The sequence below is a fragment of the Miniopterus schreibersii genome (genome assembly GCF_964146895.1).
Source record: "Miniopterus schreibersii genome assembly, chromosome: 7".
Lineage (NCBI taxonomy): Eukaryota > Metazoa > Chordata > Mammalia > Chiroptera > Miniopteridae > Miniopterus > Miniopterus schreibersii.
Genome location: NC_138108.1, coordinates 76,794,333 through 76,812,837, shown reverse-complemented (window position 1 = coordinate 76,812,837; position 18,505 = coordinate 76,794,333). Strand labels below are relative to the sequence as shown.

General features: G+C 45.8%; 1 protein-coding gene across 3 annotated transcripts in view; it reads right to left on the bottom strand.

The window, feature by feature from the left end:
- Positions 1–2,450: 2,450 nt before the first annotated feature.
- Positions 2,451–18,505, bottom strand: part of RALB (RAS like proto-oncogene B) — a 40,067-nt gene continuing 24,012 nt past the window's right edge. For all 3 annotated transcript variants that reach the window (XM_081143326.1, XM_081143327.1, XM_081143328.1), the window contains exons 3-5: positions 10,938–11,146; positions 7,558–7,735; positions 2,451–4,016 (exon numbers count right to left, since the gene is read on the bottom strand). In XM_081143326.1, the coding sequence (XP_080999452.1) occupies positions 3,897–4,016; positions 7,558–7,735; positions 10,938–11,146 (507 nt within the window). In that variant the 3' untranslated portion in view covers positions 2,451–3,896. The remainder of the gene's footprint in view (positions 4,017–7,557; positions 7,736–10,937; positions 11,147–18,505) is intronic.

The window sequence follows — 18,505 nt, the reverse complement described above, 5'->3', positions numbered from 1 at the left end:
AAAGGAGAGGGAGAGACAGAAACATCAATGATGAGAGAGTCACTGATCGAGCCCGCAACCCGGGCATGTGCCCTGACCGGGAATCGAACCCCGATCGCCTGGATCCCAGGTCGACGCTCAACCGCTGAGCCACGCCCAACTGAGCTAGAATTAATTTAGAAAGAGCAGAAAAGCTTGAATTATGGCCAAGAGGATGGAATACTAATGTCATCTACCTGGATAATGTAAAAGTCAAAGGTATGACAAGAAGGAAGAGCTGCCAGGGCTGGAGGTGAGAGCAGGAGACGGCAGCAGGGGGGTTATTTCTCCCCTTGCAGAGCGGAGAGCCCGAGATGCTGTCAGGAGGTGATCGAGAAAGAAACAGAAGTTTAAATATATAGTTTACAAAGGCTAGCAGTCACCAGGAGAGGAATTAAAAACAGTGCTATTACTGTCGGAAACGGCGATGGGAGTGAGGGGAACAGCGAGCAACTCCTCACCGCCTGCAGCAGGTCGTCGCTGGGAATGGCTGCGACGGAAAAGCAAGAAACTGTGGCGCAAGGAGAGTATTTAGAAACACGGCACCCACCGAACGCTGGGGATGGAAATGGTGCAACAGGACTTAGGGAGAACCGCGGGGCAGGGACGAGCAAGGCTGACGGGCTTCCTTTATGCGCTCCTCCAGGCCGTTAGAGCTTGAAAGCACAGGCACCTGCAATTTTGACTACATAATTTAAATAAATAATTTAAATAAATAAATAATTTACATAAATGTCAAAGTCAAGCTGACTACTATTCACTAACCGTATATATTAGTTCCTGTCCACTGTTAATGTTTTTCCACTGCTAAGCTTCTATGGCATTTTATTGTAATTTGTAGACCAACAGAGGTGAACGTTGTATTTCAGTTGTCATTTAATTTAAATTTATATATCATAATTCACCTAATCTAAAACACACAATTCTCTCACATTTTTACGTCACTGAAACCAGGATGGGCTCCCTTACTTGGCAGGCTTTCCTTTGCGGCACGGACATTCGAATGACGTCAGACAATCAGTGCCGTCTTAGATGTGATGAAACAGGATGCCTGCAGGATATTGTCTCGGGGTGCTTCCCCTCCACCACTTTATGAAATCAGAGACCGTCCCACCTTCTTATTACTCTGCCTTCCCGCCTTACACTCCGGCCATATGCGGGTCTCTGCGGTCTTTTCCTGGACACCGCAGGCCCCGACCAGCTGCGCTCTGGCGGGGAAGCTCCCGCACCCACTGGGCCGGCTCCTCCGTGGCTGGCTCCTCAGGTCATGAGGTCTCAGCTTAAATGTCATCTCCTTGGAAAAGTCTGTTCACCACCAAACTGAAAGCAGCTCTACTGCCCAGAAACAGTTCCTATCATATTACCCAGTTTTATTTTCATCAAAGCACTTACGCTGCTATTTTCACTTTCGTCTCCTTCCTCATGCAAGTCCCGGGAGAGCAGAGATCTTGCCTGTCTCCGTGAGCACCACATCCCAGCACCTGGAGCAGAGCCTGACACCACGCAGGTGCTCACCTATTTCTAGGACAAGTACGTCAGAAAAATACCACTGGGCTATGGACACAATAGCTAATCATTTAGTGAGTAGCTATGCTTCAAATTCACAAACAGCACTGTCTCCTTTTTCTATGAGAAAGAATCTCATGTATAAATTATTTTGTTAGGAAGATCCACTTCTTATGGTCATTCAGGTAAATATAATTTTAGACATATACTAATAGCATATGCCAATTATGGAATAATTTCCACAGCATGAAACAATACCTACCATCTTTAATTTATTTGTACATATTCAAATCTACCTACTCGTGACAGGAAATGATCAAACAGGCGGCACTAGGATGGAAAGAACTAGGTTGTTTCAAGAGTGTGATTGTCTGCAACTTTTTAAATTTTAAGGAGAATAGTCATCTCTCCCAAAGGAACTAAGTTAAAATCACTGTTTGTCATCATATGATCTCGCTTATATGTGGAATCTAAAAAACTCAATAAACTGATGAACAGAAATGATTCAATGACATGGAAGCATGGATCAGACTGACGAATATCAGAGGGAGGGAGGAGGGCAGGTGGGTAGGTGGGGAGAGAGTAACCAAAGAATTTATATGCACATATGCACAACCCAAGGACACAGACAGTGGTGGGGAGAGGGACTGGGGAGGGGCGTGGGGTGGGGTGGAACGGGTCACTGGGGTGAAAAGGGGGCATCTGTAATATTTTGAACAAAAATTTTAAAAAAATTTTTAAATAAGTAAAATCAATGTTTGTACTTACAATTTTATTTCCCACAGTCTAGTTCAAAGCTTACTAGAGTTTGTCTGATGCTGCTGAACATCACAGAATAATGAATGACTTACCGTCAATTTCTTTAATACCTGCATGTCACATATACAACAAAAGGGTAAAATAAGAAGGCCGAAGTCCCAAAAAAGTATTTGTCTGCTTTTTTTTATTCAAAAATTCATGATTCTTTGGAGGTTATACAAGATTGTTTTCCAGTCAGATCATAATTTCCACAATTTCTATAGTAACCATGAGTTCAAAGGTTCCTGCTCTCCCCACCCCAATTCACTTTTGGCACCTATGTGTGAAATGTCCCTTCTGAAAAATGGGGGAAAATGTGAATACTAGGCTTTTATCACAGTACTCCTTCCCTGCTGGAAAATTTTCTGCTTGCTGAATTTAGAATAGATTCAAGAAAGATTAAGAACGTCTCACCAATAAAAATATTTTCCTAGGTATATGGCTGTCTCAGAAAAAAAAAATGCTATTAGATACAGCAGCCAGTTCTCAGAGGTAAAGGAGCAATGGCTTATCCTTCCCAACGCGTTCCAACTTCAAATTCAGAATTACTCAGCAACTCTGGGAGGGGCAGCAGGATCTGGCGCAGGCTCTGGCCGCATGAGCTTACAATGCAATTTTAACTCGTCGCATTCTTCAGAACTCACGCACACTTGCAGGAGAGGTTCTCCTGTCCTCTCAGAGAGCGGCTATGGGGAGGACAGCGTGCTGACGACCAGGGGACGTGGGCCTAACCACAGGGCTGGCAATCAGGAGAGGGTTTAGCTGAAGAATTGTTTTTAATCTGATGAGAAAAGTGTATCATTTATAAAGTCCACCACTCTTGAGTCTTCACTCAGCCCTTTGAAAAGAAGCTCCTACCCCAAGCCCAGGATGCCACAGGAGGAAAACGGCCAACACGGGCAGACGATCGCTGGCCAATACTTACATGCGAAGACTGCAACTTCCATTTCTCATGTGAGAAGGATTTATGGGCCTGGTGTTGACCTCTTTGGCCCAACTCAAATTTATTTTTTAGCTATGCTTCAAATCCACTGGGTACTGCCAAGAAATGTACCCCCCAAATCTGAGTTTTTCAGCCTCATTAGAGTTTAATGGATTTTTCTGAGTACTACTGTTAAGTTGACAAGGGTTGAGGGAGTCTTACGTGGGCCCACCCTTCTCCCAAAACCTAATAAAACAAAGACATTTTTATTTCAAAACAAAGGCACTAATGTGAAATTGGGGGGAAAATAAGATGCTATGACAGTCCTCTTTCACTTGAATTACCATTGGACTATTTCCTACCATTGGACTATTTCCTACCTCATATGTGGTTAAACTTCTGGAAGGGAGGGGGGAGAAATGAAGGAAGAAGGGAACTCCAAAACCTCCTGACAGAGTGGCCGGTCCACTGCAAGGTCAAGGGCTTATTTCTTATTCCAGCCACTGATTCACCAGTATTTTCCCCCATTTGCAGAAGTCTGCGTGAATGAGGCTGGGGTGAGCAGGGAGCACACCAAGAGGCAGCCTACAGTCTCCTCCAAGGGCCCGCCCATGTCCTCGGTGGCAACTGGCTTCATCCACCGTCGCGGCATTCACAGTAAGCAGCATCTCTCCTTAAAACTTTTCTTGTTCTTGCTGCTTTTCTTGCCGTTCCTGTCCTTGTTTTCTGACATCTTCTTTGCTCTGATTTCTCTCATTAGGTCAAAGAACACCTGGGGGGAGGAGGGAGGCGTGAAAAGAACAGGGAGGAAAATGCCATTTAATGATTTTAGGAAGCAATTAGACTAAGCATAAAGGCACACTAGTTCTTATAAACCACATGCCATCAGAAACAAATGTCTAGAGCAAATCAGAATAATTAACACTGAAACATATTCTAATTCATCAGAGAAAATCTCAGCTCATTTCATACAACTGTTCGACCTGAGGACAGAAGCGTCACACTGTTACCCCCACTCAACAGCTTACTTCAGGATGGTAAAGACTTTTCCTCTGGTAAGTATGACAAAGGGTAAGAGCGCAGAACAGACCTACTAAGGTTGTGACGTTAGAGACACTGAGAGTGACAACAGTAATCAGACTTCCTAGCACTGCCAACCACCAGAAAAGGAAAATGACATTTAATCCTTATAAGTGACACCGTTGTAATTAGCTAGTTATTAACAACAGGAAAGAAGCAAAGGGAAGGGCAGGCGTCACAGGCATGTCATCAAGGCAGCTTGACAAGGAAGCTGCAACTTTGCACTCCCCAGGGAACCACTGGCCCATTCCCTGCTAATCACTGAGGGAAGGGGTCCAACAAAGGGAAGATAGATGCATGCTCAGTGAAGTTGGGGTGACACAGGGAAGGTATTTGCCTGTCAGTCAAACCTAGGAACAGAGATCATTGGCTAGAGAAGGTGGGGCCACTGCAAACTCACAAAAATTTGGGAATACATAATCCCAAGACAAGGGAGCTCTCTCTTGTGTGGCGCTCTTGGCTCTTGGTGCTTTTGGCTCCCTGGTTCCTTGGGCTTTTCTCCTGCCCATGTTCCCTCCACAGCCATGTGGCCCTGCAAACCCCACATGCAATGGGCTGGTGGGACTGCAGAGGGGAACACAAACTAAGCTGGCTGGATGCTGGATCGGACTGTGCCCCAACATGGAGCAAAAATTCTGGGCAACAGCTTTGATCCTAGCTCTGCCGAAACCATGGCTACACTTCTATGGCAGGACGAAGGAAAATGGGGCCTTGGAAACTCAGGGGTTTAATTCCAAAAAAATAAAGCTTTCTACAATATTTCATCCTCCCGAGCGAGTCTCAGAAAATTCTTTTACTTGGGATATCACAAGGACCCCACGCCCACCAGCAACAGGTGGAGATGAGGAGAGCTCCCCACCAATAGCATAAGGACCACATACAGGCAGGAACATCATGCATGACAGTGTCCCCGGCAGAATTCAACAGCAGACTCGGGAACGTGGCTGGGGGGCGGGGTGGGGGTGGTGTGAGTCATGAACAAATGAAGGCTCCTGCGCTATGAAACTGGGAAAGGGAGGGAGAGACGTCCAGGCAGGCTACCCCTCCCCCTGCATATCCCACCCCAGTTCTGAGGAACAACCCCTCCTCTGTTCCTTTCAATGTCAGCGGAAAGGAACTTTATCAAGAACTGACTTGTTCTTTGAATGCCAGTGTGTTATTGAGATATGGATTACCATTTGTCACAATAGTTTGGGTTTTGCCCTCTGCTACCAGCAATTGTGCCAAAGTACTGACTATGCCCAAGAAGACAAAATATGCCCCCAAAAAGAAACAGTTGCGATTTCTCCTGAGAATGACAGAGACAGTGTGGGGGACAGCGTGTAGGCTTCTATCTTTGGCCGTGCACATAAAACCACAAGCTGCTTTTACCTCCGCAGGCAGACCTCCTCTGCATTCTGTGTGTGGGGCCGCATGAGCCTTTACTGCCGGCTCGGGCAGAGAAAAGGGCTCCCCCAAACTGGAGCCGGCTGGCGCCAGCGCCCCTTTTCTCCAGCCTAGCAGGAAAGCACCCCACCCATACAGCAACAGCGAAGAGCTTCAAACATTACAGGTTTTCCTTTCTTTTCTAACAAAAGGTGGAGGAGGGGAATGGAGTGTGTCCAACTTAAAATGATGACAAAACTGTTCATCGGCTGATCTTATCACAACCCCCTTTCCTGTAAATTGTTTACCGATGAATACAATGCTGCCAGTCAGACGCTCCTGCTCCTTCTTGTCTGGCAGGTCAAGCTGGTCCAAGGGAGGAAGGGGAGATGACGAGCCCTGAGCAACAGCCCCTGCCCCCCCATCCCACCCAAAGAATGCACATCAGCAGTTCTGTGCTGAGAAGGCGTCAGATTTTTTAGAAATAAGGTTTATGTCTGATTTCCTGTGTGTTTTGTTTTCTAGAGCCAGGAAACAGTTTTATAGAAAAAAAGAGATTTGGAATAGTACATGAATCAACATAAGATTGGGACAATAATAAAAAGAAAAAAGTGGCTGAACCGTGAGCCTACTTCAGACCACACTGAAGAGCCGTAGCTGTAGGTGCTGCCAAAGTGCCTCCACAGTGAACTGCCTCCGACTGCCAGCTCGCTCTAAGCCCGACCTTCCTCCAGGCCTTCCAGCCGAAGTGAAGCTTGGTCACGGATCTCTCCCTCTTCAGGCAGAAAGCAAAGGAGAATTTTACCTCCATAAGAAAGAGAAATGTAGGAAGCGAAAAGGGGGTTCAGATGCTGATGCCACATAAGGTATCACAGAGCAAACACATGCACTGCTTGGCCGCCAGAGTGAACCCGGTTTATACTTTAAAAGAGCATGAGCCAGAGTAGAGCTGACGAATGCAGCGGAGGCACAGGGGGAGCCTCACCTTTCAGGCTGTCTACTTCAGGTCTGGAACAACCACTCTGAACCTACGCGTTTTTTAAAGGCCTAACAACAGCAAGCACTGGCAGGTGGATTTTCACACTGTCACTCTGCCCATCATTATCAAGATCATCTTTTCATTAGCGGCAGAGATTGAAAGAGAAAGTAAGCTGGAGCTTGGTAGGAAGAGAAAAGAATTCCTGGAGAGCTGACTCCCGAGGGCAAATACTTTTGAGAGGCTCAGTTATAAAGACAGAACCCCTTGGCTCACCTGTGGGCGACAAGGTGAAAGAATAAATCTAACCAGTAACTCAACAGAGCAAAATCCCGACACACTGGATTTCTCTGGGGAACCCCTGAACCACCCCAGCCAGCCCTGAGCCTGAAGGGCAGCAAGCCCTGCGATGAGCGCCTGGGGAAGCTCCAGAAAGTCCTCGCTGAAGGCCCTGGTCAGGTTCTACAATTCAAAGCAAACTGAAGAAGCCAATGTTACCGCAGGCTAACTGATACAAACAAGAGCTAAGTTCCTACGGCCTCTCAAACCAAACAACGTTGAATGAAACGTTGAGTGAAATGACGTTATTTGAGGACCTGTGGTACTTATGTTCACCCTCCCAGCACAGTGTTCACAAACCAATGGCCTCACCACACATATTTCCAAGTGCTGAGCGACACCAAGCACACTCTAACATGGCTCAAGGCAGTGAAAGTACTCGGAGCTGTTTTAAACCCAGGGTCAAACCCTCCCAGTGCTTCTCATTATAACGACAGAGACATCTGGAAAAATCCCGTTTCCATAAATGGTTCCCTTAAAGCCAAACAGATGAGACATCTGGGTTCTGCTGTTTCTCAAGTCTGTTTCCGAGAAACTGGCAGAGTGCGCCCACCTTGTCCACGTTGGCCCGGGTCTTGGCCGAGGTCTCCACGTACTGCACGCCCCACTCCTCTGCCTTGCTCCGCGCCTCCTCCACCGGCACCTGCCTCCGCTCCTCCAGGTCCGACTTGTTTCCCACCACAAGCAATGGAATTTTATCTTCTTCAGCCTTAACACGGAGGATCTGTTCCCTAAGGCGTTACATCAAAAAGGAAGCGTCTAAAATGAAATGCTTTCCAAAGGCAGAAGAAACTGCGTACTTGCAGCATGTGCCAAGGACGCATTCCCTAGAGCCTGCCACAAACCAGATGAGGGTGTTCAGTCTGGCTCTCAGACGCCTGGAGTGCCCGCTACAGATGCAGAGTGCCAGGCCCACGGTTCCCTGCACAAGCAAATGTCCACACGGGAGCCCAGGACTCTGCATTTCAAAAGGGTCCCCAACGTATGCTCAGGTAAAAAAGGAAAAAAATATACAGAGACCTCTAGGATAAAATCAAGCTGAAAGAAGTATCTTCATACATAAATGCTTAATAATTCCCCTGGCACAGGTCGTATGATTTCTTTGTGAGAATAAAAGCTATGAAATTCAGTGTTTTCCATATGGAACATAGCAGTCAATTAGTAGATCATGAAATCAGTTTAGTGGGTCACAAGCAGTAATTTTTCCCCTCAGTGAAAAAGAACAGAAAAGGAGCATCGGAGGGTGCCCCTAGCAGTGCAGTGAGCATGGCTCTGTGAAACCCCCGTGTGTCGCATCTGAGCGTGTGCACCTCCTTCCCCACCCCACCCCCAGTTCCATTTAGACACAGTGAAGGTTACAGCCACAGAACGGAGATAGTTTGTTAGGCAGAAATTGTATTTAATGTGCATTATTTTTCCACACAAAGTGAAAAAAAAAGAAAATACTCCAAGACCTATGAAAAAGTACTTCAAAAACATCTTCTCTAAAAGAATTGTTACCTAACGACATTAAATTTACCTCCACTGAAAATAATCAGCTATCTAAAGTTATTCATCAAAACCACATATTTAAAAAATTAAATATTCTGCCTGCACTGTGCTGATCTAGGGGAACACATCTACTTCTACATTCCAGTGCATCCCAAGAGGCCCATCAAAAATGCATTTCACAGCAATTTGCATTGTTTTGTGTATGATATAGGTAACATTTCATACTAAAAATATTTAAATTTTTTTCCATACAGTCAACTGAAGTGCCAAGTATCAAATATTTTAGGAAAAATGAAAAAAAAGGAAAGTAAGTTAGATGCTTGAAAACTGCTATCCCCTACATTTCAACAGGGTCAAGGAGCGTGCTACATTTAGAAGCTATGTGATCAATATAAACTATGAACAATAAAAAGGGGTAGTTTTCAGGCTCATTAGTCTTGCACAAGCAAATAAAATTACCTCATTAATAAACATATTGATCCAAAAATGGGAGTACCATGTACTGGTCTCTTGCAGCAAAACCTATTTCTCTATTTTATAGAATATGTCCAGGGAATATTTCAAGAGAGATTAACATTCTGTTTTATGTTGGGGTCTACAAGGTAGAAGATAAATACAGAAATGCTATGGTTTAAAACTGCCAACAGGCATAAAGTAAAGGGACTGAGTATAACCACAAGGGTTCAGATAAGCTCCTGAGTCCAATGACATAAAGAATGTGGGACAGCCCTGAGACTTGTATCTAAATGTCAGAGTTCAAGTCAGGAAAACTACCTCTCCTTCCTTTTTATTTTGGGGGTCATCTGTTCTTTTTCTTTGAAGGATCCCTCATCTCAAAATAACCACCAAAACCCTTCTCCCAAGATAAGAAGAGACTCCTCCAACTGAGAAAAAATGAATATTATGAGTGTGCGTGAGTGTGGGGCGGGGATGGGGGGGATTAGGAGAGACAGGACAAGAGTGGGGAGGGCGGCACCGTCTATTCTCTGCAGATAACTCCCACTGCCCATTTCCTTTCGTGGTGACTCATCAAGCAATAGAAAATCAAAAGGCTCCGAAAGGGAAGAAAATAAGGCAGTGTGTGCCTCTGTCCTGTGTTACCACAAGGAGGCAGAAAAGCAGGGTTCTGCAGCTGCAAACAGTTATGCACCCACGGGCTACGTCCACATGCAGAAGCCTCAGGGAATGTCAGAGAAGTCTAAGAAGTAACAGGACTTCTCATAAGGAGCCCCGGCCATTTGACTGACCAACGCCGCACACGCACTATAGCTGCAGAAGGCTGAGACTCGGCCCGTGAGGCCGTGCAGCCACCAGGCCTCCCCGTCACTCTCCCCTCTCTCAGCTGCCCCTAAGGCCCCGGCTCCCTGATGCTGCCTTCCGAATCCTCGTGGGATATGCAGAGTCTTCATTTGCACCTTAATTTCTCACCAAACTTGCTAAAGAATATAAAAAAATTACTGTGCTTGTTTTTCTTTTTTAGTTCCCTGTCAAGACTCTAGATCTGGTTCTTAAAGGAAAGAGCCATTGAGACAGATGTTTATAGGGAGGACAGATGAAAAACAACAATTGTGTAAGAAAAATGGGAAGGTATGGGATAAAGATACCCTCCACTGGGCTTCCTGCAAAAATCATGCCTAATGGCTCACTATTTCCTTATAACAAAATAAACTTAAGGTATCTTCACCACATTTCCAAATGAATTACAGCAGCGAATATTCCACCCTGTCTGGAAGGACCACATGACCACACTGAGAAAAGGGCTGGAGATACAACAATAAAGGGTGGCCACGGTTCCTACGCTTATGGGACTTACTGTCTAAAGCATCATTTCATTTCATCAACTAACAAGTCTATCTTTGGATAAAGAAACAGAATCTCCAAAGCAAAGTAAACTTGCCCAGGGGCGCAAAACTGGTGAGTGGCAGGGACTCAAGCCCAGGTCTGCCCGATTCTAAAGCCAGCTCCTTCTACTCAACTGTGCTAAGTCCTTCCAGCAGCAGCAAGTGGTGACTCTGACCCCTTCGCTCTGGGGACCATGTTTCATAAGCCTCAACACAAATCAGACTTGTTACTTTTCTAGCAAAATTATAAAAAGGTTATATTAACTCTTAGCAAGCACTGCCTCTCAGGATTTTTACGAACAAAAAGGATTTATATGAACAAATGGCAGGTTCTTGATGGTATGGAATGGTTTGTCCCTCTGAGGGGGGACAAACAGATTCTGAAGATAACTGATATTTAGAAATTATTATAAAACAGGGAAGTCCAAAGAGATTGTAACAAATAGTGAACTATAATGTGCCAACATTCAGAGTCCCAGAAAATTCTTTAGATAGATTCTTCTAATTACAAGCTCAACCCCCTACTACTATCCCTTCTAAGTCCGCGACCCGAAAGGAAGGCCGAAAGCCTCCTGGAGGCCGGAGGCCATCTCAGACTCACCTGAACTCGGCCGTGGCCGTGAACGACTCGTGCTCTGTGATGGAGAAGACCAGGAGGAAGCCCTCGCCGCTCCTGAAGTAGTTGTCACGGATGGCTGCGTAGTCCTCCTGCCCCGCCGTGTCCAGAATATCGATCTGCGCCTCTTCTCCATCCAGAACCACCTTCTTTCTGTAGCTGTCGGCTTTGGTAGGCTCGTAGTCTTCTACAAACTGAGCGAATAAACATCGTCAATAATTAACAAAGTTTTAAGGGAAATAAAATCTGCCAAAAAATAAATGTCAATATATGAGCAAATAAGCAACTGAGGATTACTGAGGGCCTATACTGATCACACTATGTGTAAGGCACTATAAATAAAAATAATCTCCTTTATACACGTCTGCTCTATATTGCTCAGTTCTACCATTTTTTATTGTTTTTAAACAAGAGCAGATGTTCCCATTTTATAGATGAAAGAACTGAGCACAGAGCAGAACACCAGGCAGTATTATTGTCAGTATAAAGTTATAATACAAACACTGGCAAAGGTGAGAAGCAGGAGCTCCTATTCATAACCAAGAGAAGTATAAAACTCATCTGAAAAGTAATCTGACAAGAGGTACCAAGAACTTTAAATAGCTATACAACATGATAAACTCCAAATGTGTCAAAGGTTAAATGTAAAAAATAAAATAAAATCCTCGAGTACTAGAAGAAAACATGGTGAAATCCCTTTATTACCTTTAAGTAGAGGAGGCCTTTTTAATAACTATGACTCAAATTCCAGAAGCCAGGTAAAAAAAAATTTTGATAAACTATGCAAAAAAACCCCCAAAAGTCTGTTTGGCGTAACACACTATAAACAAAGACAAATGACAAACAAGGAAAATGTGTTTGAAGCCATATCACAAGGAGCTATATACAAACAGTCCCCACAAAAAGAGAGGAGGGGGAAAGATCAACAATCCAATGGAAAATGAGGCAACCAACAATTCACAGAAAAATAAATACATGTGATGCTAAACCTACGAAAAGATGTTCATCCTCGCTAGTAAAGAAAACAAAAAGTGTAACTACACTGAGAGGCCATTGTCCCCCTACCAGCAACAGGCTCTGGGAAAAGGCACTCTGAAGCACTGCCAGTGGAAGGGGGACAGTCCGGTCCTGATGAACGTGAACACGGCAGCATCTAACACAAGCAGAGAAGCACTTACCCTCTACCCCACCATCCTGCTTCTAGGAACCAATCTACACACAAGAACACACACTTGGCACTGTGTGCAACAGCAAAGGTTAAAAACCACCCAAATGCCCAGCAATAGGACCCACATCATGGAATACTATGCAGCTATAAAAACGGGGAAGACAACTTTGTATTGATATATAAAGATATTGAGAATATCTTTTGCACAAGGAAAGTAGGGAGAATAAAATATAAGGTGTATGTGTGTGCCAAACAAATTTTAAAGCTGTTAAACAGAAAAACTGAAACTAAATGAACCTAAATGAATAATAAATGGGTAATGCAGCCACAGAGAGAAAGAATTCAAGGGCCTTTAGAACAGAATGTTTTAAAAGAATGCATCCCACTAAGAGACTTAGGACAAAAGTGTCAAAGAAATGATAAAGAAAGTTCCCTCAGTGCTTCCAATACTTAGTAATAATGATATTAATATTTCAAAACTATTTTCTTTATATTGTATTTCACATTGAATAAGTGTCTAAATGATGCTAGAATTCAAAGTATTCAGAAAAAGTAAATTAATGATAGCAATGTACTATTAAAATTGAACTGGAGCTGGTATAAGTGGATACCCACATACAAAATAATTAATCTGGACCCCCTACTTCACATAACATACAAAACTTAACTCAAAATGGATCAAAGAGCTGATGTAAAAGTTAAAACTATAAACTCTTAGAAAACATAGGTGTAAATCTTTACAACCAATGCATTCTTAGATATGACACCAAAAGCATAAGCAACAAAAGAAAAAATAAATTGGACTTCATCAAAATTTAAAACTTTCATGCTTTAAAGGATGCCATTAAGGAAGTGAAAAGACAACCAAGAGATAGAAGAAAATATTTGTAAATCATATATCTAAAAAGGGACTTATATCCAGACTCTATGCAGAACTCTTAAAACTCAAACAATGAAAAGACAACGCAATCAGAAACAGGCAAATACCCGACTAGACATTTCTCCAAATAAGATTCCCAAATGGCCAAGAAGCACATGAAAAGGTGCTCAACATCATTAATCACTAGGGAAATGCAAATCAAAGCCACCGTGAGATACATTTCACGACCACGAGGGTGCTACAATCAGAAAGACGACAATAGCCGCGCTGGCGGGAGCGCGGAGAAACGGGAGCCCCATTCACTGCAGTGCGAAAACGAAGGCGCGGCTGCTGCGGGAAAGCTTCGCAGCCCCGGGAAGCTACACAGGTACCAAGTGACCCCGCCAGTGTCGCGCCTAGACATACCCGAGAGCGCTTAAGACGTGTAAACAGAGGCTGGTACACACGTGCACATGGCAACATTATCATATGGCCAAAAAGCATCAATGTCCATCAGCTGATGAATGGATAAACAAAACATGGCATATCCAGAATAATAAAAAGTATTCAGTCATAAAAAGGAACGAAGGACTGATTCATGCTACAACATGGGTGAACCTTGACGAACTATGGTAAGCAGAAGTGAAAGAAGCCAGACACAAGTCACATATTGTATGATCACATTCATATGAAACGTCCAGAACAGGCAAATCCATGAAACCGGAAAGTGGTGCGAGGGACTGCGGCGGGGGGAGCCGTGATGAGGGGTGACTGCTCCATGCAGGGGTTTGGGCGGAGCGAGCGAAAATGTATGCATCTGTGTGATACACTAAAAATCAGTGAACTGTACACTTCAAGTGGATTTTATCTTAATAAAACTCTAACTTAAATTGTTAAAGATTTAAAAATTGAATTGACAATATCAACACGAACTTACGGGCCCTTTGAAGAAAACTCTTGAAAACAGCCTTGCATTACCAGTTAGGAGCTACTAGTTCAAATGATTTTAAATCTAAAAATAAAAATACTGAAAGATTTTTAGTATTAGATTCTCTTCTATTACCCTAATAATTACCTCAAAATGGAGAAAATCTGCCTATGCTTCACAACACTGTCCTTCTTTGAACTCCTTCCAAAAGACAAATACATGCCCCCCCCCCCCCCCCCCGTGCAGTCTCCGACACCACCTCAGGCATAAAGCGCCTCAAGTGTATATTTCTGAGCTTTCAAGGTTAACACCAACAAGAGGTCCACTGACTCCTGACACTAGGAGTCAGAATGCCCCGATATGACTGCATACCTCTGTGCCAGGGAAAATGTGCCTATTATTAGAACATTAGATCACAACCGTGATGTTTACATTTTCCACAGAAATAGGAAGTCCCCAAAGCCGTGGTATCTGTGAAGGTGAATCATACCGATGGCCATGCAGGGCTGTGTGTGACTCAGTTTCAGACGCCCAAGACACACAAGTCCAAGACAAACTTCACACACACCCCTTTGTACTGAGCCACGTCTAAGCTGGCTTTGCTAGCCCCTGAAAGTCTGAAGTGTCCCCATCACTAGCCTCACCTCACCAGAAACGGCAAATAGCTTAAAAAGTCTTCAAGCATGTTAGGCCAAGGACAAAAAGGTTAAAAACCTCCCTCCAATTTTTCTCAAAGTCAGAACTTAGATAAAAATAAAGAATTCCGGAACTGTGGCTCCTTCCACAAGCCAATGTTCATGGCAATTCCACCATGTAAGCTAACATTTCTTTTAAACTAAGGGTAAAGCACTGGACCTGGAACAAAGAGTCTGAATGGCCCATGAGACTTTAGGCCACTGGCATCCCCAAGGAAAGGACTGTTTCTTTTTCTTTTTTTAATCCTCACCTGAGAACATCTTCTCCATCAATTTCTAGAGAGAGTGGAAGGGAAGGAGGGGGGAGAAAGAGAGAGAGAGACAAACATCGATGTGAGAGGCACATCCATTGGTTGCCTCCCAAACTCGCCCTGACCAGGGCGGGGAACCTGCAACTAAGGTACGTGCCTTTGAACGGGAATCGAACCCGTGACCTTCAGTCTGCGGGCAAACGCTTTAACCACTGAGTAAACTGGGTAGGGCAAGACTGTTTCCTTTTCTATGACATCAGGTTTGATCAGCTGATTTCTCAGGCAAGAGTTACCACACCGGGCCATACGTCAGAACTGCCAGAGGGCTTTCTAAAACGAAAGATTCCTAGTTCTCAACTCCAGAAATGTTATTCAGAAGATATCCCCCAGGAGATTCTATGATCAGCTAGATTGGGGAATCACTGCTAAGGTCTCTTCAAGCTCCAAAATTATGATTCTGGAACTACACTGTCCAATACAGTAGCCCCAGGTATGAGGCAGTACAGAGAACACTTGCATCACTGCAGAAGGTCCTGCCAGACGACACTGTTGTAGAAACCAGTTAAAGACTTCCCGAAACACACACCACTTCATCCCCACTCCTCCCTTGCTCTGACTTCATTTACTGACTCTTTAATAACTGCTGCCTTCCAGTCCTCCAACATGTCAGCCAGTGAGAAAAATAGCCTAAGATCAAGCATAGCTGTCCTTTGTTTCTGTGAAGAAGCTAAAGAAAACACTGTGGATTCTTCTGCATGCCACACACACACACACACACACACACATCATAAAAATGAACAACGCAGAGCAGACTCCTGGTCCCCCAGGGTGCAGCGGTGTAGAGCAGAAGGATTCTGTCCCCAGAGAGGATCCTGTTCCTCTAGCCCAGGGCTTCTCCACAGCAGCACCACGGACACTCTGGACGGGATAGTTGTCTCCTGCGCGCTGGAGGGTGTTAAGAGCATCCCTGGCCTCTCTACCCACTACATGCTGGTAGTACCTGGCCCCCCAGGTGTGACAACCAAAAATATATGACATCGCCAATTATTTCTTCTTCAGGGGGACAAAATCCCCTTCCCTCACCTCAGGAACAAACTATGCCTCTACTCTTATCTCCTCCATCTCAGTTCCTCTCCTCGCCCTCTCTTCTTCCCCAGTCTCTGTTACAAAAGAAGAATAGGAAATTTTTCCTAAGCAAATCAGGTTAATAAGCAAAAACACTCAGACTTCAATACCTGCATCCCTTCTTTTATGCAAAAATGTGTGGGTAAATTAAGCAGATTCTGCTACATATAAGATAAAGAGAAACAAACATCAAACAAAAGTTTCTCATGATAAGATATAGCAGAGTATGATCCAGGAGAGATGGAGGTTTGGGTCTGAAGTTTATTCATCTTGGGGCCACTCTTTAAGAAAATACAAAATTACACATATAATATTGGATAGACAAGTGGAAATCTAGAAGGAGAAATAAAATCCATTATAGCCCTGGATGGGTGTGCACCAAAAGGTTGCTGGTTGGATTCCAAGTAAGGGCACATGCCCCGGTGCAGCAGATCAATGTCTTGTTCTCACATCAATGTTTCTCTCTCTCTCTCCCTCTCCTTTCCTCTCTCTCTCTAAAACTTAATAAAAAGTCTTTTTCTAAAAACCCATTATAAAAAATTTAGAATGGACAAATACAGCCCCCCCTCAGGTGGCCCTCAGTGAGTTTGCCTTTGTGTGATGCCCTCCCCTTGCATTCAGATAAACCTGTGACTGGCTCCTCACCAACAGAATATGGCAACGGGCATGGATGAGATCACCCCATGATTACATTTCCTTATGCAAGAGTCTGTCTTAGCTAAGCAGACAGACTTTGCTCCTGGTCTTGCAGAAGCAGCAGCCACGGTATGAACGCCTGCGGAGAGCGCTGGGTAGCGGGGACCTCCAGGAGGTGAGCACTGGGGAGGCTGGAAGAGGACCCGAGCCTCAGCAGAGCTCACAGCCACAGCCGACACCAAGACTGCAGCCTCATGAGGCCCTGAGCAGGGCACCCCACTGAGCTGTGCCACAGTCCTGACCCTGGAAACTACAGGTAACAAATCTGTCATTTGAAGCCACTAAATTTGTAGTGATTTGTTATACAACAATAGAAAACTAATACAAATATCACTTAATCACACTACAGCAAAATAACACTTATTCATTAACTGCCAGGCATACCTCCAGAACACCTTCCCACATTTTTTTGGTTGCTGTATATTCTTTAATTATCTTATTATATGCCAATGATTTTGAAATATTTCCTATAAAGAATAAAAAATAATTTAGTCTTTCCTATAGCTTGGCTGATCCAAATTTCTTTTTTATTGATAGTTTAGAAAGGTTTTTTCAGCTTCACAGCTACTTGACATTACTAGTAATGAAACTTCCAGGACTCCCATAAAATCTAGAACACCTCTACTGAGCCTCCTGTAAGCCAGGGAAGAACTTTCCAGGCCAGTTTCTAGCTCTAGGTTTCAACCCTGTTCCCGGTCCACGGCCCACCCAGTACCAGGCGCCACAGGACACACCCGGAGCCGCACACACCCGGAGCCGCACACACCCGGAGCCGCACACACCTGGAGCCACACACACCCAGAGCAGGACACACCCGGAGCAGGACACACCCGGAGCCGCACTCGAGGGTGAGCCAGCACACACCCGGAGCCGCACACACCCGGAGCCGCACACACCCGGAGCAGCACACACCCGGAGCAGGACACACCCGGAGCCGCACATACCCGGAGCGGCACACACCCGGAGCGGCACACACCCGGAGCCGCACACACCCGGAGCCGCACACACCCGGAGCCGCACACACCCGGAGCAGCACACACCCGGAGGAGGACACACCCGGAGCCACACACACCCGGAGCCGCACACACCCGGAGCAGCACACACCCAGAGGAGGACACACCCGGAGCCACACACACCCGGAGCAGCACACACCCGGAGCCGCACACACCCGGAGCAGCACACACCCGGAGGAGGACACACCCGGAGCCGCACACACCCGGAGCAGCACACACCCGGAGCCGCACACACCCGGAGCAGCACACACCCGGAGGAGGACACACCCGGAGCCACACACACCCGGAGCAGCACACACCCGGAGCAGCACACACCCGGAGGAGGACACACCCGGAGCCACACACACCCGGAGCAGCACACACCCGGAGCCGCACACACCCGGAGCAGCACACACCCGGAGCAGCACACACCCGGAGGAGGACACACCCGGAGCCACACACACCCGGAGCAGCACACACCCGGAGCCACACACACCCGGAGCAGCACACACCCGGAGCAGCACACACCTGGAGGAGGACACACCCGGAGCCACACACACCCGGAGCAGCACACACCCGGAGCAGCACACACCCGGAGCAGCACACACCCGGAGGAGGACACACCCGGAGCCACACACACCCGGAGCAGCACACACCCGGAGCCGCACACACCCGGAGCAGCACACACCCGGAGGAGGACACACCCGGAGCCACACACACCCGGAGCAGCACACACCCGGAGCCACACACACCCGGAGCAGCACACACCCGGAGCAGCACACACCCGGAGGAGGACACACCCGGAGCCACACACACCCGGAGCAGCACACACCCGGAGG